A 25,191-nucleotide genomic window follows, 5' to 3' on the forward strand; every position below is an offset into this window, starting at 1 on the left:
AGACCACATTAAATGCAAATTGTACCTGAAGCGTTTCTGAATCACTGACATGGCGCCAGAAAGGACAAGCGCAGATAAAGGTTGACCAGGTCAGGGCATAGACATTTCAGGTCCAACCTCCACACTGTCTAACCAGCACCACAGATGAGGGGTGAGACAGGCTCAGACAAAGGTGCACAATCAAACAGAACCTAGGGCAGGGCAGGGATGCTGTATGTGTGTAGAACAGCCTAGATCAATCACAATGAACACAGAAAAAATGATGTGCATAACCCAGCGCGCACAGCAACAGTGGTGGTCAGCCACAATCCAATGTCAACATAAAAAAGGGGAGAAGCCAGCACTGCTTATGGTCAGAACGCAATACACAAAGTGCATATGCACATATTAATTTCTAACTATTTAAAAATGAGACATTTAGCAAACAATTGATAAATTCTTTGAGCCACCCTGCCATGCCAAGGCATTCTCATAATGGGGCAGTCCTACTCTACGTTTTTTACATTCGCTGTGCCATTATGGCCTCCTAAATGTATTAAAAGCAAGACCACATTAAATGCAAATTGTACCTGAAGCATTTCTGAATCAATCCCATGGCGCCAGAAAGGGCAAGCGCAGATAAAGGTTCACCAGGTCCGGACACAGACATTTCAGGTCCAACCTCCATACTGCCTGACCAGTACCACAGATAAAGGATGAGACAGGCTCAGACACAAGTGCGCAATCAAACAGAGCCTAAGGCAGGGCAGGGATGCTGTATGTGTGTACAGCAGCCTAGATCAATCACAATGAACACAGAAAGAATGGTGTGCATAACCCAGCGCGCACAGCAACAGTGGTGGTCAGCCACAAACCATTGTCAAAATAAAAAAGGGGAGAAGCCAGCACTGCTTATGGTCAGAACGCAATACATAAAGTGCATATGCACATATTAATTTCTAACTATTTCAAAATGAGACATTTAGCAAACAATTGATAAATTCTTTGAGCCACCCCACCATGCCAAGGCATTCTCATAATGGGGCAGGCCTACTCTACGTTTTTTATATTTGCTGTGTCACTATGGCCTCCTAAATGTATTAAAAGCAAAACTACAATAAATGCAATTTGTTCCAGAAGCATTTCTGAATCACTCCCATGGCGCCAGAAAGGGCAAGCGCAGATAAAGGTTCACCAGGTCCGGACACAGACATTTCAGGTCCAACCTCCACACTGCTTGACCAGTACCACAAATGAAGGGTGAGACAGGGTCAGACACAGGTGCACAATCAAACAGAGCCTAGGGCAGGGCAGGGCTGCTGTGTATATGTGTACAGCAGCCTAGATCAATCACAATGAACACAGAAAGAATGGCATGTATACATGGAAAGAAAAATCCAGCTTCAGGAATAAAAAGTATCAAAAATGTATTTAAACATATTAAAATATGGAAAACTGCTGACAAGCGAAAAATTACATCATTTGGATGGAAGCTACCATGTAGTCGCTGGACACGTTTCGAGCACAAACGGCGCTCTTAGACTTCAGCATAAGACTAAACAGACGAACCCAATATATAACCAGTAAAAAACAGGTGAAAATAATTCAAGCTAAGTACTTTGGGTCATTACCATGCCGACTTTATGGGAGAGAGAGAACCAAAGCAAAAACTGCAATAACAACGAGACATGTAAAATATTCATGAAAGAAAAAACACATAACAGGCAAAATGGAAAAAAAAATGAATTACTAAATATGAAGTGTGGGATAAACACAAAAACACAAGTATGAGTTAATAATGCAACACAGCTTCTTTTCTGAGATTTAACCCTGATGGAACATGAGTATTTAGCAAATAGATCCGGAATGCTTCTCTGTCACATAGTTTTTTCTCTCTATCTCTCTATCTCCCCCCCTGATATCTCGGTATATCTGTTCAATTGCAAAAACTCTTTGAAAAGTTGTTTGTCCGTTATATATTCTGATAAAGTGATTAGAAATGTTGGAAACGTGTCTGACTGTTGTTTGCAATATGTCATGAAGATGTTCACAGAAACGTTCTTTTAATCTCCTTATAGTAGATCTGACATGGGCATGTATAACCCTGTGCGCACGGCAACAGTGGTGGTCAGCCACAAACCATTATCAAAATAAAAGGGGAGAAGCCCGCGCTGCTTATGGTCACAACGCAATACATAAAGTGCATATGCACATATTAATTTCTAACTATTTCAAAATGAGACATTTAGCAAACAATTAAACAATTGTTTGCTAAATGTCTCACTTTGAAATACAGTTAGAAATCAATATGTCCATGTGTGCTTTATGTACTGCGTTCTGACCATAAGCAGCGCTGGCTTCTCCCCTCTTTTATCTTGACATTGGTTTGTGGCTGACCACCACTGTTGCTGTGCGCGCTGGGTTATGCACGCCATTCTTTCTGTGTTCATTGTGATTGATCTAGGCTGCTATACATACATACAGCAGCCCTGCCCTGCCCTGCCCTAGGCGATGTTTGATTGTGCACCTGTGCCTCAGCCTCACCCTTTATCTGTGGTACTGGTCAGGTAGTGTGGAGGTTGGACCTGAAATGTCTTTGTCTGGACCTGGTCAATCTTTATCTGCATTTCCCCTTTCTGGCTCCATGGGAGTGATTCAGAAATGCTTCAGGTACAGTATGAATTTAATGTGGTCTTGCTTTTAATACATTTAGGAGGCCGTAATGGCACAGCGAATATAAAAAACGCAGAGTAGGACTGCCCCATTATGAGAATGCCTTGGCGTGGCGGAGTGGCTCAAAAAATTTATCAATTGTTTGCTAAATGTCTCATTTTGAAATACAGTTAGAAATCAATATGTGCATGTGCACTTTATGTATTGCGTTCTGACCATAAGCAGTGCTGGCTTCTCCCCTTTTTTATTATAAAATTCACTACCGTTGCTTACAATTCAGAATTTTGCCATGAAAATGTCATGGGTTAGTATTGCGTTCTGCTTTTTTCAGTCTTGAACAGAAATGATCCTTGATTTGGCTTGGCTTCAACACTGAAACACTGAGACGGCATTGCGTTATTGTTAAGGTTCAGCTCCTACAATGTGGCAGAAGTTCAAGATTAATAAATTATTATAATATATTGCAGCTTTTATGACTAGCAGTTGTAAGTGATAGTGCATTAGCAGTGCCAAACATGAAAAAAACATAGAATCAAAAGAATAAAAAAATGTATAGGTAACTTGTGTAAAAGAGTAAAAAAAATGTATAGGTAACTTGTGTTAAAAAAGAAGTTGCATTAATGTATATTTCTGGAATTATTAATATTTTTAATTAAAACTCAGCAGAACTCTCTCCACACTTGGTCTATAGAGTATGAGAGCTACAGTGAAATGGCTTTTTAAACTCATCTTTATCCTAAGTGCTCGGAATAATTTACCCCTGGCTATGCTTACTGAACCCTTTAATGACCTCACAAACAAACAGATTAAATACACATTTGTTCTCTGCTGCTTCATTAAACACAATAATTGAGAGATACACTGGTAAGAATTACAAAAAAATAGTAAAATAACATTATAAACATAGGAACTATTGACTAAGTATAAAAATGAGGCAGAGGATTGTAAAATTGACCAGATAAACCCTATATTGTGTTTTCGAAACACTGTGGAGTAGTTCAACTTCTATATGACAATCAAAGTGGATGAATTGCCATTATAGTTATAGGGCTCAGTTATTCATCATACATTGTTACAGTTGCAATAACACTTTCTGATGATCAGTTATCAATATTATAAGGCTTTGTATACATTAGTTTTCACTTCGCCCAGCTTAAAGAGTTATTTTGATCTCATAAAGGTGTGTCACTCAGTGTGGGTCTGACGTCTAGGAGACCAAAGTTAGAGAGAATGAATTGACCATGGCTGGTGGTCACTACAAAGTCTTATCCTTAGAAGTAATTGCAGCACAGCTCCAATTAAAGGAAATGGATAAGCTCGAGTTCCTTGTACAATCGGGTGATCAGGAAAGCCCCTGCGCAAGGAGATGCAGTAGGAGAAAAAGTCATTGATTGTCGGAGAATTCCCATTGTTTTGTGAAACGGGAATATCACTAAAATTGGAGTTTTTAGGTACATGCAAACTTATCTCTTTGTCTTTTGATGGCAGAACACTGACTGTTATTAATTTGCTACATAATGACCACACTCTATTACACAGTACAGCTACTGTCTTCCTTCATTTCAGAATGTACAGTTTATATTTATAGACATAACTCTTAGAAACCAAGAAAAGCTTTATGCTGAATTAAGCAAATTAAATGTTTTTGAAGAGCAGCACCCACCATGCAATGATCCAACTGAGTCTGAACAGCATCCTGCTCAACACTCTTCATATCCAAAGCTGGTAATTCCAAGGTCACTTCATCTAGAATTCTTTTTGATTCTATAAGACGCTGCTCAAAGTTTACTGGTTTCTGGAAAAGTCGAAACTTTGTAGAAACTTCCTGCAATTTTTTCTAAAAATAAAGAAACACAATTAAAAAAAATTATACTATCGTATATACTCGAGTATAAATAAGCCGACCCGAGTATAAGCCGAGACCCCTAATTTTGCCACAAAAAACTGGGAAAACTTAATGACTCGAGTATAAGCCTAGGGTGGGAAATGCAGCAGCTACCGGTAAATGTCAAAAATAAAAATAGATACCAATAAAAGTAAAATTAATTGAGACATCTGTAGGTTAAGTGTTTTTGAATGTCCATATTGAATCAGAGCCCCATATAATGCTCCATACAGTTTATGATGGGCCCCATAAGATGCTCCATGTTAAAATATGCCCCATGTAATGCTGCACAAATGTTGATTATAACCCCATAAGATGCTCCATAGATACATTTGCCCCATACAATGCTGCACAAATGTTGATTATGGCTCCATAAGATGCTCCTTACAGACATTTGCCCCATATAATGCTGCACAAATGCTGATTATGGCCCCATAAGATGCTCCATAGACACATTTTCCCTGTATAATGCTGCACAAATGCTGATTATGGCCCCATAAGATGCTTAATAGACTATTATGCCCCATAGGCTGTTGCTGCGATTAAAAAAAAAATGACATACTCACCTCTCGTCGCTCAGGCCTCCTGCACTTGCTATATTCAACTGGCCTCCGTTCCACCGCCAAGCGCCACTGTGTCTTCCGCGTCCCCTGCACTGACTGTTCAGACAGAGGGCAGCGCGCACACTAATCGAGTCATCGCGCCCTCTTACCTGAGCGTCACTGCAGAGGACGCGGAAGATGGAGTGGCGCCGACGGTGGAACGGGGACAGGTGAATATCACGCACTGCCCCGTTATACTCACCTGCTCCTTGTGCGGTCCCTGCACATCCCTGGTTCTCCGGGCGCTGACAGCTACTTCCTGTATTGAGCAGTCTCATGGTACCGCTCATTACAGTAATGAATATGCAGCTCCACCCCTATGGGAGTGGAGTCGGGTCCATATTCATTACTCTAATGAGCGGTACCATGTGACCGCTCAATGCTGGAAGAAGCTGCCGCCGCCCGGAGAACCAGGGACGTGCAGGGACCGCTCCAGGAGCAGGTGAGTATAATTAGGTGTCTGCTGCTCCCCCTCCCCTGCCGACCCCTGGGAATGACTCAAGTATAAGCCAAGAGGGGCAATTTCAGCCTAAAACAATGGGCTGAAATTCTCTGCTTATACTCGAGTGTATACGGTATTTATCTAATACAAAAATGTAAATATACAGGCAAAGACGTCAAGTGAGCGATAATCTAGTCTACAAAATATTATCTATTAGAATGGGCAGCATTCTAGCTCAGTGGTTAGCACTGTTTTGCAGCAATGGGGTCCTGGGTTTAAATCCCACCAAGGACAACATCTGCAAGGAGTTTGTATGTTCTCCCCATGTTTGTGGGGGTTTCTTCTGCTTTCTCCAGTTTCCTCCCCTACACGAAAGACATAGTGATAAGGAATTTTGATTGTGAGCCCCAATGGGGACAGTGATGACAATGTCTGTAAAGTGCTGGGGAATATGATAAAATAATAATATACATATAAATGGAGCTTACATAGCATAGTTCCCATGTATTAATAGCATGGTAGTATTCTTTCTCTAAAGTAGTTATTACAATCCACAGGGACAAAACAATGGCTAAATTCCACAAGAACCAGCAGTGGGTTATATATACAGTATAATAATGACAACTTTGTTCATAAGTAATACTTACAGCTGTTGTACAAGTATAAATGTGCCTTTAATTTACCATGCCAACTCAGAACAAAATGAGAATTGTACACTTATTTATAGAATAGTGTATAGTAGAGTTAGGTAAAACAAAAAAATGTTAATAACCTTGTCTAGCAACCAAGTCAATAGTTATTGGCCAACTGGACAAGAGCCATAAAAACCTTGCTACTTTGCCATTCATGGTGTTTTTTGTAATTTGTACGCCAGGCACAACCAAAAAAGAGAGGGATGCCAGTAGGTAGGTCCAATAGTTATGGACTAGTGAGAAGGCAGCTGGACCAGGGTTCTTGCAATTCTTTTTCCTCAACTGTAGTGTATAGTGTATCATTTGGTACTTTAAGGGTTATTCCCATGTAAGATCATGGGAAAAATTGCCAACTACTTACAAAAACAAACTGAAATGTAATTGTTAAAAGTGACTCCATTATCTTGATCAGAGAGATTCCCAATTGTTCTATGTGCTATTTGCTGCCTTGATTACCTGCCACCCCAGCAGTCTAACAGTGGAGGCCGGACATGTAAACAGCTTAAAGATCTTTCCACTAATGCTTGTTAGTACTGCTCTAAAGGTGGCCAGGATTGGTGGAGAACCCTGTTCGCACCCGGTCATAGGCTGCTTCAGTGCCTCTGCGCTCCTCTAATGCTGCAGAGGCAAATCTGCCTCATATTGCAGCTGACCACGTTACATAAGATGCCAAATCTGTGTTTCAAGAAGCTATTTCCATATGACATGTGTGATTACTAATTTTGTTTTTTGCTTCTGAATAAATCATAATAATGATAATAATATTACCTGTGCTATGTCGATCTGTAAAAAAACCTTCTTGGACATTTCTTTTCCTTGGTTTCTCTTCTTCATTTCATCCAAACTAATTTCATGGCTTATTAGATCAGACTGTATTTTCTAAATGAAAAAAAGTATATACACTGTAAACTGCATATAATCATAAATCAAACTGTGCAGGATACATATGCTGTAATATATATGTGACACATTTTTCAAACACCATGGGACAGATTTGTCAATGCTGTGGAGTTCTTAGTCAATGCGGTCTTAGACCCGGATTTATCAATGCAATTTCTCAAAAGTTCTGTTGTGAGTTACTTTGTCAAAGGAGTGACGGAATGAACAACTCATCTACATTCTATCTATCTATCTGTTTATTTACAGTATGTATCTATGTACAGTATCAATCAATCTATATATCCATCTATCTAATATCTATCTATCTATCTATCTATCTATCTATCTATCTATCTATCTATCTATCTATCTCATATCTATCTATCTATCTATCTATCTATCTATCTATCTATCTATCTATCTATCTCATATCTATCTATCTATCTATCTATCTCATATCTATCTATCTATCTATCTATCTATCTATCTATCTATCTCATATCTATCTATCTATGTCTTATCTATATCATGTCATGTATATCTCACATATCTATCTATCTATCTATCTATCTATCTATCTATCTATCTATCTATCTATCTATCTATGTATCTATCTATCTATCTATCTATCTATCTATCTAGTAGAAAAAAAGGAACAGCACAACTTTTACTTATCTTTAGGTGCAGGGCCTCAAGCAACCAGTCCAACGATTGCTCCAAATTCACAGATACTCAAAAAAGAGGCCCGGCTATGTGGGTCAATTAAACCTTCCACATTTTTTCACCTTAACAATGGAGTGCTGCCTCTTTTTTGAGTATCTATCTATCTATCTATCTATCTATCTATCTATCTATCTATCTATCTATCTATCTATCTATCTATCCATTCTATGGCTTTTCAGTGTTACTTTACACTGATCATTGAATGCAATTCTGCATTATCACCACACGATGGCATAAGAAACCCACTAAATTGGCAGCACTTCATTACATGCTTCCCTGTAGCATATGTCAGACTTATTTCTATGCACATAATTGTGGATATATATTCTTTTTAAAGAAAAGTTGCTGCGTTTGTAGTATCGATCTTTTTAGACCATGAACAGTTTTGGCCTTAAAAGATGCAGAACATCTTTCATTTTTCACTTTTACTTTTTCATTCAGCTATAATTACACTTTTTTGCATTTTTTTTCCTATTTTCCCTTAAATTTAAAATTTTTATTTTTCATATATTCTTTGTATTGTATATAAGTTTACTGAATGCATCATGACACTGATGTCAATCGCGTAGATATATGGCATTTTTATGGCAAGTTCTCCCACACTCACTTGTTAGTGCTGCCTTACTCACAGGTTACACAGTAAAGGTACCGTCACACTGGACGATATCGCTAGCGATCTGTGACGTTGCAGCGTCCTGGCTAGTGATATCGTCCAGTGTGACAGGCAGCAGCGATCAGGCCCCTGCTGTGATATCGCTGGTCAGGGCAGAAAGTCCAGCACTTTGTTTCGTCGCTGGCTCTCCCGCCGACATCGCTGAATCGGCGTGTGTGATGCCGATTCAGCGATGTCTTCGCTGCTCTGGCTGTGAGCGCCGGGCAGCCGGAAAGCACAGTGGTGACATCACTGCTCTGCTTTCCGGCCGCTGTGCTCACAGCCAGAGCAGAGAAGCCCAGCGCCGGGGACAGACAGCGGTAGGTAAGTATGTAGTGGTTGTTTTTTTTACTTTAACGATGGTAACCAGGGTAAACATCGGGTTACTAAGCGCGGCCCTGCGCTTAGTAACCCGATGTTTACCCTGGTTACCGGCATCGTTGGTCGCTGGAGAGCTGTCTGTGTGACAGCTCTCCAGCGACCAAACAGCGACGCTGCAGCGATCCGGATCATTGTCGGTATCGCTGCAGCGTCGCTTAGTGTGACGGTACCTTTACCATGCTCTCAAAATGATTGCTGCAAGGTTGCCAACCATCCAAAAATTCCAGGACAAGGTGTAAAAATAGGTATCAAATACCGGGCACACTCAGGGATTTTTGGTGCAAAAATCAAAATTTAATACATACAGTAGCCCCTAGTTACAAACGTTTCGGTCGTGATAGACCTTCATCAGTGTACTAGGGTTAATTTTTAGATGCTAATGTGAGTAGAACACAAACAGTAGCCAAAGATCAGATAAAGGGTGCAGCCCAGAGCGTGGGTGGTCAGTGACCTGCAATCAGGTATACTGTGACCCAAACTAGGTACGTGCCGAATATCATATGTCGCAGTGTCCACCGTAAGACAAGGAGGTGTCTGTGTTCTACTCACATTAGCATCTAAAAATTAACCCTAAGACACTGATGAAGGTCTATCACGACCGAAACATTTGTAACTAGAGGCTACTGTATATATTAAATTTAGATTTTTGCACCAAAAATCCGAGTGTGTCTGGTATTTGATACTTAGCTATAAGGTTTGGGAACCTACTGTGTCGTGCCTCCAAGTTTAGTTCAATAGCTTCCATGGGAGGCTAGAAGCTGGCATAGCCTGATCGGCTCTACTACATAGGAGCTATGCTCAGATTGCTCCTATGTAGCAGAATTACACCATTGCTATGAGCGCCGACCACAGGGTGACGCTCACACCAATCTGACATCAACAACCATAGAGGTCTTCAGGAGACCTCTGGTTGTTATGCCAACACAAGGATGACCCCCGATCACATGACGGTGTCACCAGTGAGCGCAATTCCGGCCAAATGGCCGAAAGTGCTTGTGAAATGCCGCTGTCAGCAATTGACAGCAGCATTTAACCAGTTAATATCGACGGGTGGATAGCGATTCCACTCGCTGCTCTTGCGGACACATGTCAGTTGTACAAAACAGCTGAAATGTCCCGACTTTGATGCGGGCTCACCACTGGAGCGCTCATCAATGCAGGGGATCTGCCATCGGATGTACTATTCCGTCCAATGGCAGAAAGGGGTTAAAAAACATTGTCTATTCGTGATATTGCGATAATCTGTTTAGAAAAAATAAAAAGTCAAGTTTGCAACCCTGATTTTCTGATGGAGAAATATGGGATCAAAGATGTCTAGTTTTCACAATTTAAAAAACTGCTTTCTTATGTGAAGTGTGGAGTTTGAAGTGTTGGCAAAAAGTGAAGAAAAGGCGCTGGAGCAGAATGGGGAAGGAGGACCAGTAGAGAGCAATGATGACAGGGACAGGTGAGTGGCTAGATGAGAATGAATTTTTAATAGTTTTTAAACCCTTCCTGATTCATCCATAGAATAAGCTTGGGGTCAGATCTATCGCTGATAGTTCCATTTACATCAAATAAATTGTATGCAGGTCGAAATTTGCAGCCATTTCTAAGCTGAATTAGAATCTTGATAGATTTTTTTTACATCATCCAAGGACAGTATATATTACATGGTTTGTGCATATATGTATGTATGTATGTATATATATATATATATATATATATATACACATATATCTATATATATGCCATCCTTGGAAGATGAGAAAATATTTCAAGATTCTAATTCAGTTTAATAAATGGCTGCAAAATTCAATTTGCATACTATAAATGTTAGGCGTCGAGTTCCTGACACTACACAGGGGGAATCTCGAGCCATGTCCTCTTCGGTCTCCCATTCTTCTCCAGCCGCAGTGGAGATGTCGGTCCCAGTGCCTGGCTCGGACAGATACTGCCCGTTTGGTTACTGCTGACCTTCCAGGTCCAGACATTATAACCTGTACTGTTCGGTGGTGAACAGGCGCTCCTGGGATTAAGTTCTGCTTTTCTCCTCCTGAGCATGCCCAAGGGAAGACCACTCCTTGGAGGTCGGGGGTCACACGCTCAGATCCTCTAGCAGCTCCTATTGCTCCACTAGGAAGGTCCTGAACTGCTGCAGCTATAAAAGGTTTGCATGGCCGCATGGCCATGCGCTAGTATCATTTTTGTTTGGCAGTTGCCAGTGGATACTCTGCCACAGTGTATATAAGTGGTGTGAGTCTGTTTAGCCTTGGGGCAGGCAGGCAGCTAGCATCAGTGGGGGCAATTAGCCTTGGCTTAGCATCTGATTACTTCATGTGTGCAGTTACGACAGAAGAGTTCCAGAGCAAGCACAACTTTCAGTTAGGATTTTAGTCCCTGTGTACAGCGCGACTCTGTGAGGCAACAGAGCTCGCTTTCATTTCACACGGGGTGAAGTTAACCCATATGTTAGCACAGTGTTCATCTGCCATTACTTGCAGCAGGTATCTCTGCACGGTGGACCCCGGGCTGCGAACACACCTCATATCTATGACCATATTACTTGGTGCTTTCCGCTAGCCCTAAATGTATACTAGCGCCAGGGTCTTGGTAGTAATGGCGGACGAACAGCAACTGCTGCAGTACATCCAGCAGCTGGAGGGCAGGTAGGCGGCTCTCGAGCATACAACCTCAGCTGTGGATGTTTCCGCCATAGCTGTTCAGGCTGCAAGCATGGCTGCAGCAAGTTTGTCCACTGCCACCCCTGTTCCAACCCTATCTCGCCTCCTGCTGCCAGATAAATACTCTGGTGATAGCACATCTTGTAGGGGTTTCGTGAGCCAGTGTGCAATACACCTCGAGTTCCTGGCTGCACGTTTTCCCACATAGCGGGCAAAGGTGGGATTCGTTATATCTCTTCTGTCGGACAGGGCGTTGGAGTGGGCTACACCGCTGTGGGAGCGTAGTGATCCAGTGGTGCAGAGTGCTCCGCTGTTCTTGAGCTCTCTGAAACAGGTCTTTTTGGGACCTCGAGTCACCCATGATACGGCACTCCATTTTTTGACATTGACTCAGGGCTCGTCCATAGTCAGCCATTTTGCCGTCCACTTTCTGACGTTAGCATCTGAGCAGGAGTGGTCAGATAAAGCCCTCATACCTGTATTTTGGAGCGGGCTGGCTGACTAGGTGAAGGACGCTTTGGCCACTAAGGAGGCCACACTGGAGGAGCTAATAGCTGTATCCACTTGCATTGACCTCCATATTAATGAGCAGAGGTTAGAGCGAACCCAGTGTAGGCAGAAGTTTCGGCTGGCTCCCACCTTCGCCAAATTTTTGGAATCTCCAGTCCAGGCACCCGAGTCACATGAGGCCATGGAGGTCATGAGTGGGATCTAAGTCCCGGACCGCTCGTGCACTCAAAATCTGTCATGTCTGCTGGCAGTCAGAACATCTTGCCACCAGATGTCCCCAGCAGTCGGGGAAACGTCAGCGTCTAATGGTAGTGGGTGGAGGTACCCTGGACATGTTGACTTTTGCCTCCAAACTGTCCTTTAAGGGGACAATTAACATAGGCTCATCCACTCATTCGGTAGAGCTTTGCATGGATTCCGGGGTGGATGGCAATTTTATGTCATCTGCCTTCGCCCAACAACACTCAATACCCCTGGTGATGTTCACCAAACCAGTGACCGTACGAGTGATGAATGGGTCAATACTGCCCTCACAGATAACACACCAGACCATCCCATTTACTCTATCCATGTTGCCATCTCATCAGGAGATAATATCTCTGCTTGTCATTCCTGAGGGAATAGATGAGGTCCTGTTAGGTATACCTTTGCTACGGTACCACTCTCCTCATGTTAAGTGGTCCACAGGCATAATTTTGGGATGGAGTGAATCTTGTGGGGGTAGATGTCAGAGGGAATGCGTTCAGGTTGCTACTACTGAGGTACCCGCAGATCTTTCCAATCTCCCCAAACAATATTGGCCCTATGCGGATGTGTTCTCCAAAAGAGCAGTAGAGACCCTTCCGCCTCACCGCCCCTATGACTGTCCTATTGACCTCTTGCCTGGTGCTGAGCCTCCCCAGGGTCGAGTCTACCCGTTGTCTCTCCCGGAGACAGAGGCAATGTCTCAGTACATCCAGGAGAATCTGGCAAGAGGATTCATTGGGAAGTCAGTGTCACCTGCAGGGGCTGGGTTCTTCTTTGTGCAGAAGAAGAACGGAGAGTTACATCCATGCATAGACTACAGGAGTCTTAACGCCATCACCGTTAAGATCAAGTACCCATTGCCCCTGATATCTGAGCTTCTTGATACGCTTCGGGGAGCAAGGGTATTTACTAAACTATATCTGTGGGGTGCTTACCACCTAATTCACATCCGTGAGAGGGACGAATAGAAGCCGGCTTTTAACACCAGGGATGGACACTATGAATATCTGGTGATGCCCTTCAGGCTCTGTAATGCCCCAGCCATTTTCCAAGACTTTGTGAATGATATCTTCCGGGATATGCTCTTCACCTCGGTTGTAGTCTACCTGGATGACATTCTCATCTACTCTCCAGATATAGACTCCCACAGGAGAGAGGTTTGCAAAGTCTTCGACCTCCTACGGGCAAACTCTCTCTATGCCAAGTTGGAGAAGTGTGTGTTTGAGCGGGAGTCTTTGCCTTTCCTGGGTGTATCATCTTGGCCCAAGGATTGGCTATGGATCCCGCCAAGCTAAAGGCTGTGATGGACTGGCAGGAACCCCATTCTCTCAAAGCGGAGCAGCGCTTTATGGGGGTTCATCAACTATTATCGCCAGTTCATTCCCCACTTCTCAACTTTGTTAGCTCCTCTGGTTGCCCTCACCAAGAAGGAGCTAATCCCAAATTGTGGTCGGAGGAGGTCTCCAAGGCCTTCCTCTCTATCAAGTCACACTTCGCTGGCGCTCCCATTTTACATCGCCCCGATGTTGGTAAACCATTTATCATGGAGGTGGATGCCTCTTCCATCAGTGCTGGGGCCATCCTCTCCCAGAAGGATGCTCAAGGTCATAAGCATCATTGCTTCTTCTTCTCCAAGACCTCCACACCGGCGGAGAGGAATTATTCCATCGGGGATAGGGAGTTACTAGCCATGAAGCTGGTCTTTTCGGAGTGGAGACACCTCCTGGATGTGGCTCATTTTCCCTTCCAAGTTTTCACCAACCACAAAAATTTGGTATATTTGCAAACCGCCCAGCGGCTAAACTCTCGCCAGGCCAGATGGTCCCTGTTCTTCTCACGGTTCCACTTTACCCTCCATTTTCTCTCTGGGGAGAAGAACACTCATGCCAACGCACTCTCCCACTCCTTAGTGTCATCAGAAGAGGAGGAGTCGCGGCATATTGTTCCTTCGGAGAGCCTGAGAACTGTGGCTCCAGTTTTGCTAAAGTCTGTGCCCCCAGGCAAGACTTTCATTCCATCTAATTTGTGACTGGAGGTTCTCTCTTGGGCTCACTTGTCCAGGGTGGTTGGACATTTTGGGGCCAAGAGGACATCTGAGCTTTTGGCGAAAACGTACTGTGGCTGCATATTGTCCGTGACATCGGGGACTATATTCGGGCGTGTGTCTCCTGCGCCAAGAACCAGTCTCCTCGGCAATGGCGTGCTGGGCTACTTTACCGCCTGCAGGTGGCAGGCAGACCCTAGGAGATGGACGGGATGGACTTCGTGGTAGGCTTACCCAAGTCTCGTAGCTGCACAGTTATCTGGGTAGTCACCGACCATTTTTCTAAAATGGTGCACTTGGTTCCGTTTCCACGGTTACTTTCTGCATGGGCCTTAGTGGCATTGTTCATAAAACATGTTTTCCGTCTACATGGCATGGCTGACAAAATTGTCAATGACCAGGGTCCTCAGTTTGAGTCTCAGTTCTGGAGAAAGCTCTGTCGCTTACTCAGCATTGAGCTGAATCTCTCTTCTGCATACCATCCCGAGACGAATGGGTTGGTAGAGAGGTCCAACCAAACTCTGGTCACATACTTATGGCATTTTGTCTCCGCCAGGCAAGATGACTGGGCATCTTTGTTACCTTAGGCGGAATTTGCTTTGAACAACACTGTAGCCAACTCTACCGGGTAGACTCCATTTCTCCTTAATTACTGCCAGCATTTGCCAGTCCCTATGCCCATGTCATCAATGATTCTAAGGTGGAAGACTGGGCGGTGGAGGCACGTGACATTTGGGACCGCACACAGAATGTCATCCGGGCATCCAAGGAGAGAATGAGGGTTTCTGCCGATGCACACCGGCGCCCCACTCTGACCTTTGCTCCTGGCCACTTACTGTGACTCTCCGCCCGCAACATCAGGCTGCGAGTTGAGTCCATTAAGTTTGCATCTCGATACATAGGCCCTTTAAAGGTTCTGGATCAGGTAAACCCTGTGGTCTACCATTTGTCTATTCCTCCGCACCTAGCTATCACCAACACTTCATGTATCCCTCTTAAAACCCGTCTATATGTCCCAGTTTTCTGAGTCTCCTGCTGGGACATCGGGTTCGTCCACCGATGAGTATGAGGTGAACTCTATCTTGGGGTGCAAGGTTGTATGTGGCAAAAAATACTATCTGGTGGACTGGAAGGGCCACAGCCCAGAGGATAGAACCTGGGAGCCTGTGGAACACTTTCGGGCTCCGCTGCTCATTGTGGTCTGAGCATAGCAAGGCCCAAGGAGGGTGGCCCTAGGGGAGGGGGTAATGTTAGGCATCGAATTGCTGCCGCTGCACAGGGGGAATCTTGAGCCATGTCCACTGCGGTCTCCCATTCTTCTCCAGCCGAAATGGAGCCTGCTCAGCGGAGACGTCGGTCCCAGTGCATGGCTTGGACAGATACCGCACGTTTGGTTACTGCTGCTCTTCCAGGTCCAGCCATTATAACTAGGGTTGAGCGAAACGGGTCGTTCATTTTCAAAAGTCGCCGACTTTTGGCAAAGTCGGGTTTCATGAAACCCGATCCGACCCCTGTGCGGGGTCGGCCATGCGGTACGCGACTTTCGAGCCAAAGTCGCGTTTCAATGACGCGAAAAGCGCCATTTCTCAGCCAATGAAGGTAAACGCAGAGTGTGGGCAGCGTGATGACATAGGTCCTGGTCCCCACCATCTTAGAGAAGGGCATTGCAGTGATTGGCTTGCTGTCTGCGGCGTCACAGGGGCTATAAAGGGGAGTTCCCGCCGACCGCCATGTTACTGCTGCTGATCTGAGCTTAGGGAGAGGTTGCTGCCGCTTCGTCAGAAGCAGGGATAGCGTTAGGCAGGGTCCATTAACCACCAAACCGCTTGTGCTGTAGCGATTTCCACTGCCCAACACCACCTTCGGTGTGCAGGGACAGTGGAAGCTACATTTTTTTTTTTTCCCCCTCAGCGCTGTAGCTCATTGGGCTGCCCTAGAAGGCTCCCTGATAGCTGCATTGCTGTGTGTACGCCGCTGTGCAAACCAACTGCTTTTTTCAAAGCACAAATCCTCTTGTTCCTTCCTTTCTGCATAGCTATCTTTTTGGTTTGTACACACTTTTTATTTAATTTGTGCATCAGTCCACTCCTTATTGCTGCCTGCCATACCTGGCTGAGATTACTGCAGGGAGATAGTAATTGAAGGACACTCCCTGTTTTTTTTTTTTTTTTTGTGGGAGATTAAGATTGACATTTCTGCTAGAGTGCCATCCCTGTCTGTGTCATCTCTCACTCAGTGGGCCATAGAAAGCCTATTTATTTTTTTGCTTGATTTGGGTTATAAAATCTACCTGAAAAAATCACTACATCAATCAGTGGGAGAAAAATATTGGCCTCAGGGCTTGTGTGCCACTATTGACTCTTGTATGCATCATCACTCACTCAGTGGGCCATAGAAAGCCTATTTATTTTTTTGCTTGATTTTGGTTCTAAAATCTACCTGAAAAAATCACTACATCAATCAGTGGGAGAAAAATATTGGCCTCAGGGCTTGTGTGCCACTCCTGACTCCTATGTGCATCATCACTCACTCAGTGGGCCATAGAAAGGCCATTTTTTTTTTTTTGCTTTATTTGGGTTCTAAATTCTACCTGAAAAAATCAATAAATCAATCAGTGGGAGATTAATATTGGCCTTTGGGCTTGTGTGCCAGTCCTAAGCGTGCCATCTCTCTCTCTCAGATAGTGGGCCATAGAAAGCCTATTTATTTTTTTTTTTTTAATTGGGTTTATAAATTTTCCCTGGAAAAAAAAAAAAGTGGGAGATTAATATTGGCCTCTGGGCTTGTGTGCCAGTCCTGAGCGTGCCATCTCTCTCACAAATAGTGGGCCATAGAAAGCCTATTTATTTTTTTTTTTTGGTTTTATAAATTCTCCCTTAAAAAAAAAGGGAGATTAATATTGGCCTTTGGGCTTGTGTGCCAGTCCTAAGCGTGCCATCTCTCTCTGTCTCTCAGATAGTGGGCCATAGAAAGCCTATTTATTATTTTTTTTATTGGGTTTATAAATTTTCCCTGGAACAAAAAAAAAAAGTGGGAGATAAATATTGGCCTCTGGGCTTGTGTGCCACTCCTGACTTCTGTGTGCGTCATCTCTCACTCAGTGGGCCATAGAAAGCCTTTTTTTGTTGTATTTGTTTTCTAAATTCTCCCTGAAAAAATCATTTTATTTTATTTGGTTTCTAAATTCTTCCTGAAAAAATCCTTTTATTCTATTTTTTTTTCCTAAAGTCTCCCTGAAAAAAAACAAAAAACAAATCAGTGGGAGATTAATATTGCCCTTTCTGCTTGTGTGCCAGTCATGACTCCTGGGTGTGCCATCTCTCTCTCTCTCTCCAATTGCGGGCCATAGAAAGCCTATTATTTTTTTTAGCTTGATTTGGGTTCCAAAATCTACCTGAAAAAATCACTACATCAATCAGTGGGAGATAAATATTGGCCTCTGGGCTTGTGTGCCACTCCTGACTCCTGTGTGCGTCATCTCTCACTCAGTGGGCCATAGAAAGCCTTTTTTTGTTTTATTTGTTTTCTAAATTCTCCCTGAAAAAATCATTTTTTTTTCTTTGGTTTCTAAATTCTTCCTGAAAAAATCATTTTATTCTATTTTTTTTTTTCCTAAAGTCTCCCTGAAAATCAGTGGGAGATTAATATTGCCCTTTCTGCTTGTGTGCCAGTCTTGACTCCTGGGTGTGCCATCTCTCTCTCTCTCTCCAATTGTTGGCCATAGAAAGCCTATTATTTTTTTAGCTTGATTTGGGTTCCAAAATCTACCTGAAAAAATCACTACATCAATCAGTGGGAGATAAATATTGGCCTCTGGGCTTGTGTGCCACTCCTGACTCCTGTGTGCGTCATCTCTCACTCAGTGGGCCATAGAAAGCCTTTTTTTGTTTTATTTGTTTTCTAAATTCTCCCTGAAAAAATCATTTTGTTTTCTTTGGTTTCTAAATTCTTCCTGAAAAAATCATTTTATTCTATTTTTTTTTTCCTAAAGTCTCCCTGAAAAAAAAAACAAAAAAAACAAATCAGTGGGAGATTAATATTGCCCTTTCTGCTTGTGTGCCAGTCTTGACTCCTGGGTGTGCCATCTCTCTCTCTCTCTCTCCAATTGTGGGCCATAGAAAGCCTATTATTTTTTTAGCTTGATTTGGGTTCCAAAATCTACCTGAAAAAATCACTACATCAATCAGTGGGAGATAAATATTGGCCTCTGGGCTTGTGTGCCACTCCTGACTCCTGTGTGCGTCATCTCTCACTCAGTGGGCCATAGAAAGCCTTTTTTTGTTTTATTTGTTTTCTAAATTCTCCCTGAAAAAAATCATTTTATTTTATTTGGTTTCTAAATTCTTCCTGAAAAAATCATTTTATTCTATTTTTTTTTTCCTAAAGTCTCCCTGAAAAAAAAAAAAAAAAAAACAAATCAGTGGGAGATTAATATTGCCCTTTTTGCTTGTGTGCCAGTCTTGACTCCTGGGTGTGCCATCTCTCTCTCTCTCTCCAATTGTGGGCCATAGAAAGCCTATTATTTTTTTTAGCTTGATTTGGGTTCCAAAATCTACCTGAAAAAATCACTACATCAATCAGTGGGAGATAAATATTGGCCTCTGGGCTTGTGTGCCACTCCTGACTCCTGTGTGCGTCATCTCTCACTCAGTGGGCCATAGAAAGCCTTTTTTTGTTTTATTTGTTTTCTAAATTCTCCCTGAAAAAATCATTTTATTTTCTTTGGTTTCTAAATTCTTCCTGAAAAAATCATTTTATTCTTTTTTTTTTTTCCTAAAGTCTCCCTGAAAAAAAAAAAAAAAAACAAATCAGTGGGAGATTAATATTGCCCTTTCTGCTTGTGTGCCAGTCTTGACTCCTGGGTGTGCCATCTCTCTCTCTCTCTCCAATTGTGGGCCATAGAAAGCCTATTATTTTTTTAGCTTGATTTGGGTTCCAAAATCTACCTGAAAAAATCACTACATCAATCAGTGGGAGATAAATATTGGCCTCTGGGCTTGTGTGCCACTCCTGACTCCTGTGTGCGTCATCTCTCACTCAGTGGGCCATAGAAAGCCTTTTTTTGTTTTATTTGTTTTCTAAATTCTCCCTGAAAAAATCATTTTATTTTCTTTGGTTTCTAAATTCTTCCTGAAAAAAATCATTTTATTCTATTTTTTTTTTTTCCTAAAGTCTCCCTGAAAAAAAAAAAAAAATCAAATCAGTGGGAGATTAATATTTACATTTGTGCTTCAGTGACAGTCCTGCGTGTGTGGCATCTCTCTCATTTGTTGCCACCAACAACAGAGTGTGTAACATTGTGCCTGATTTTCGTTGTGGTCTCACTCACCTGTAAAGGGGTAGCTAAATCATACTGAAGTTATAGCTCACCGTGTAATTTGTGTGACAGCAACAAATACCGTTAGTTTGTTTACGTTTTTAAAACAATGAGGAAGTATGGTGGAAGAGGTCGTGGCCGGGGGCGTTCATTGTCAGCTGGTAATGAGGGTAGTGGTAGTGGTGGAGCATCAGCTGGTCGTGGGAAAAAAAATATTGCACCTAAGTCTGGAGCTGTGGAGCCAGGTTCGTCGTCTGGCTACACAAGGCCTCGAACGCTCCCTTTTCTGGGAGTAGGAAAACCGCTTTTAAAGCCGGAGCAGCAAGAGCAAGTTTTGGCTTATCTTGCTGACTCAGCCTCTAGCTCTTTTGCCTCCTCTCGTGAAACTGGTAAATGTCAAAGCAGCGCGTCGTTAGTGGATGTTCACGGTCAGGGACAAGTCGCTTCCTTGTCCTCTTCAGCAAAAACAACAACAGAGAAGAATGCAGCAGGCGACACAACGGGTTACTCCATGGAGCTCTTTACACATACCGTCCCTGGCTTAGAAAGTGAAGCAGTTAACAGTCCATGCCCATTACAAGTTGAATCTGACATGGAGTGCACTGATGCACAGCCACAGCCAGACTACTATGCTGGACCTTTGACTCAGACCACAACATTGCCCTCGCAGGGTGCTGATCAAGAATCAGACCCTGATGAGACTATGTTGCCCCATCACGAACGCTATACCACTGACCGACACGGTGACACAGACGAAGTTGCACACGAGCTACAAGAAGAGGTAATAGATGACCCAGTTCTTGACCCCGATTGGCAGCCATTGGGGGAACAGGGTGCAGGCGGCAGCAGTTCTGAAGCAGAGGAGGAGGGGCCGCAGCAGGCATCAACATCGCAACAGGTTCCATCTGCCGGGCCCGTATCTTGCCCAAAACGCGTGGCAAAGCTAAAACCTGTTGGAGGACAGCGTGGCCATCCGGTTAAAGCTCAGTCTGCAATGCCTGAAAAGGTATCCGATGCTAGAAAGAGTGCAGTCTGGCATTTTTTTAAACAACATCCAATTGATCAGCGCAAAGTCATCTGTCAAAAATGTTCAACTACCTTAAGCAGAGGACAGAATCTGAAAAGTCTCAATACAAGTTGCATGCATAGACATTTAACCACCATGCATTTGCAAGCCTGGACTAACTACCAAACGTCCCTTAAGGTTGTAGCACCCTCGGCCAATGAAGCTAGTCAGCAACGCAACATCCCTTCCGGCAGTGTAGGGCCACCATTTTCCGCACCACCTGCAGTATCTGTGCAGGTTTCTTTGCCAGGCCAAAGCCGTCAGGGTCAGGGAATCACCAGTTTCGTAGTAGGAAACACTGCATCTAGGGCACCGGTGGCAACAATACCATCTCCCACCGTCTCTCAGTCTGCCATGTCCACCGGCACCCCCGCTAGTTCCACGATCTCCAGCTCTCCAGTCCAGCTCACCCTACATGAGACTATGGTTAGAAAAAGGAAGTACTTAGCCTCGCATCCGCGTACACAGGGTTTGAACGCACACATAGCTAGACTAATCTCGTTAGAGATGATGCCATACCGGTTAGTTGAAAGCGAAGCTTTCAAAGCCCTGATGGACTACGCTGTACCACGCTACGAGCTACCCAGTCGACACTTTTTTTCCAGAAAAGCCATCCCAGCCCTCCACCAGCATGTTAAAGAGCACATCGTCCATGCACTCAGGCAATCTGTGAGCACAAAGGTGCACCTGACAACAGATGCATGGACCAGTAGGCATGGCCAGGGACGTTACGTGTCCATCACGGCACACTGGGTAAATGTGGTGGATGTAGGGTCCACAGGGGACAGCAAGTTTGGGACAGTTCTGCCTAGCCCACGGTCTAGGAAACAATTGGCTGTAGCCGTTCGCACCCCCTCCTCCTCCTCTTCGTCCTCCTGCAGAAGCGAGAGCTCGTCCACAGACCGCAGTCGCACAACCACTCCATCCGCAGCTGCCACTGTTGCACACCAGGTCTCCCATTATGGGGCAGCTACTGGCAAACGTCAGCAGGCTGTATTGGCTATGAAGTGTTTGGGCGACAACAGACACACCGCGGAAGTTCTGTCCGAGTTCTTGCAGAAAGAAACGCAGTCGTGGCTGGGCACTGTAGATCTTGAGGCAGGCAAGGTAGTGAGTGATAACGGAAGGAATTTCATGGCTGCCATCTCCCTTTCCCAACTGAAACACATTCCTTGCCTGGATCACACCTTAAACCTGGTGGTGCAGTGCTTCCTGAAAAGTTATCCGGGGTTATCCGACCTGCTCCTCAAAGTGCGTGGACTTTGCTCACATATCCGCCGTTCGCCCGTACACTCCAGCCGTATGCAGACCTATCAGCGTTCTTTGAACCTTCCCCAGCATCGCCTAATCATAGACGTTGCAACAAGGTGGAACTCAACACTGCACATGCTTCAGAGACTGTGTGAACAGAGGCGGGCTGTTATGTTTTTGTGGGAGGATACACATACACGGGCAGGCAGTAGGATGGCAGACATGGAGTTGTCAGGTGTGCAGTGGTCGAAGATTCAAGACATGTGTCAAGTCCTTCAGTGTTTTGAGGAATGCACACGGCTGGTTAGTGCAGACAATGCCATAATAAGCATGAGCATCCCCCTAATGCGTCTGCTGATGCAAAGTTTGACGCACATAAAGGATCAGGCGTCTGCAGCTGAGGAAGAGGAAAGCCTTGATGACAGTCAGCCATTGTCTGGCCAGGGCAGTGTACAGGACGAGGTAGCGGGCGAAGAGGAGGAGGAGGACGAGGAGGATGATGGGGATGATTATATTTTTAATGAGGAAGCTTTTCCGGGGCCACTGGAAATTGGTGGCGCGGCAAGGCCGGGTTCTGGTTTTTGGAGGGACACAAGTGATGTGGATTTGCCTGAAACTGCCCCTCAACCAAGCACAACCGCAGATTTGAGAACTGGAACTTTGGCCCACATGGCGGATTATGCCTTACGTATCCTCAAAAGGGACACACGCATAACTAAAATGATGAATGATGACGATTACTGGTTGGCCTGCCTCCTTGATCCTCGCTATAAAGGCAAATTGCAAAATATAATGCCACATGAGAACTTGGAACTAATATTAGCAACCAAACAATCAACTCTTGTTGACCGTTTGCTTCTGGCATTCCCTGCACACAGCGCCCGTGATCGTTCTCACACGAGCTGCAGGGGCCAGCAGACCAGAGGAGTTAGAGGGGCAGAAATCAGAAGTGGCGTTGGCCAGAGGGGTTTTCTGACCAGGTTGTGGAGTGATTTTGCTATGACCGCAGACAGGACAGGTACTGCAGCATCAATTCAAAGTGACAGGAGACAACATTTGTCCAGTATGGTTACAAACTATTTTTCATCCCTTATCGATGTTCTCCCTCAACCGTCATTCCCATTTGATTACTGGGCATCAAAATTAGACACCTGGCCAGAATTGGCAGAATATGCATTGCAGGAGCTTGCTTGCCCGGCAGCTAGTGTCCTATCAGAAAGAGTATTCAGTGCTGCAGGTTCAATACTAACAGAAAAAAGGACTCGTCTGGCTACCCAAAATGTAGATGATCTAACCTTCATTAAAATGAACCACAACTGGATTTCGAAATCTTTTGCCCCACCTTGCCCGGCTGACACCTAGCTTTCCTATGAAAAGGTCTTGCCTGTGGACTATTCTGAATGCCTTTTCCAATCTCGTAATTTTCTGCACCTGATTGTCCAGCATACGACATGTTTACACCTCACTAAATGGCCAAACTCCCCACACGGGGCCGTGGTATCGACACTTGGCGACAGCACCCGTGAGAGTGCAGTTTGTCTGAAGAGGTGGGTGAGCCCGCTTTTGGTCGACGGCACTGCCACTGGGTCCCTCCTAGTACAATAAAGTGTCTCTGGCGGTGGTGGTGCGCACCCAACGTCAGACACACCGTTGTAATATGAGGGGCTCTGGGCCTGTACCGCCGGCCACAAGACAGTTTCCCCCCACCCCAGCTCAAACAGTGCTCTACCACTTGCAAAATTATCTCACAGCTCCACCAATGTTTAGTCTATGCGCTGACATCCTTCAATGCCTGCCACTGACAATACCATTGTATTGACATTTTTGTTATGTTAGGCCTTCGATGCCTGTCTGTGGTCACTCCTTCCAGTAGGCCTCCACTGACCACACCACTGCTGCCCGTGTACCCCTGTAACCAATTTAAAATTGCCTACAGCCATGTGTTATTATTTTAGGCCTTCGATGCCTGTCTGCGGTGACTCCTTCCACTAGGCCTCCATTGACCACACCACTGCTGCCCGTGTACCCCTGGAACCAATTTAAAATTGCCTACAGCCATGTGTTATTATTTTAGGCCTTCGATGCCTGTCTGCGGTGACTCCTTCCACTAGGCCTCCACTGACCACACCACTGCTGCCCGTGTACCCCTGGAACCAATTTAAAATTGCCTACAGCCATGTGTTATTATTTTAGGCCTTCGATGCCTGTCTGCGGTGACTCCTTCCACTAGGCCTCCACTGACCACACCACTGCTGCCCGTGTACCCCTGGAACCAATTTAAAATTGCCTACAGCCATGTGTTATTATTTTAGGCCTTCGATGCCTGTCTGTGGTCACTCCTTCCACTAGGCCTCCACTGACCACACCACTGCTGCCCGTGTACCCCTGGAACCAATTTAAAATTGCCTACAGCCATGTGTTATTATTTTAGGCCTTCGATGCCTGTCTGTGGTCACTCCTTCCACTAGGCCTCCACTGACCACACCACTGCTGCCCGTGTACCCCTGGAACCAACATCAGAAAATATAAAAATAAGTATTTTGCTTATAAAAAAGAAAATACTGGAGAGATATCAAATGCAGACATTTTAACATTAAAAACAAACACATACAACAAAAATCTGGTACAGTACTAAAAATGGCCACCAGCTACAATAACTTTCTCCTGCAAGTAGTTAACTGAAAGGTTTTTTCAATTTTAAACACAGATATGGCATCCACCGAGTGTTGTCCTGTCGCGTCTTCTTTATATTATTGCCAAGAAGATGCAAAACAATGAAAATAATAAAATCATTATTTACCAAAAAAATAGAGTAAGTCAAAACCACATTGCAAATAAACATTCATTACAAATAAAGAAGCAGGGCGCGTCCGAGGGTGAGTATATACCTAATAAGAATATAATCACCCTCGGACGCGCCCTGCTTCTTTCCGACAGCCTTCCTTCCTAAGAATCAGCCCTTCCGTGGTGTAGAGAGAGGGTTTGTTACACTCCAAGGTGTTCCCCAGGTTGCCTTTCCTGAGCTTCGATCTTCCGGCTCTCGTTTAGTAGTTGTTGGAAACTACGCTGCATTGGGCCTACAAATTGGGTATGGGGTGTAGAGAGATGGTGTGTTCCACTCCAAGGTGTTCCCCAGGTTGCCTTTCCTGAGCTTCGATCTTCCGGCTCTCGTTTAGTAGTTGTTGG

The 25,191-nt window shown here is 44.3% G+C and overlaps 1 protein-coding gene across 1 annotated transcript in view; it reads right to left on the bottom strand.

Moving 5' to 3' along the window:
• DMD (dystrophin) overlaps positions 1-25,191 on the bottom strand; it is a 4,179,683-nt gene that overhangs the window by 2,400,614 nt on the left and 1,753,878 nt on the right. Inside the window, exons 31-32 of the mRNA XM_069757653.1 lie at positions 7,042-7,152; positions 4,316-4,489 (exon numbers count right to left, since the gene is read on the bottom strand). Coding sequence (XP_069613754.1) covers positions 4,316-4,489; positions 7,042-7,152 — 285 coding nt within the window. The remainder of the gene's footprint in view (positions 1-4,315; positions 4,490-7,041; positions 7,153-25,191) is intronic.

The sequence above is a fragment of the Ranitomeya imitator genome, chromosome 3 (genome assembly GCF_032444005.1).
Source record: "Ranitomeya imitator isolate aRanImi1 chromosome 3, aRanImi1.pri, whole genome shotgun sequence".
NCBI classification, from domain to species: Eukaryota; Metazoa; Chordata; class Amphibia; order Anura; family Dendrobatidae; genus Ranitomeya; species Ranitomeya imitator.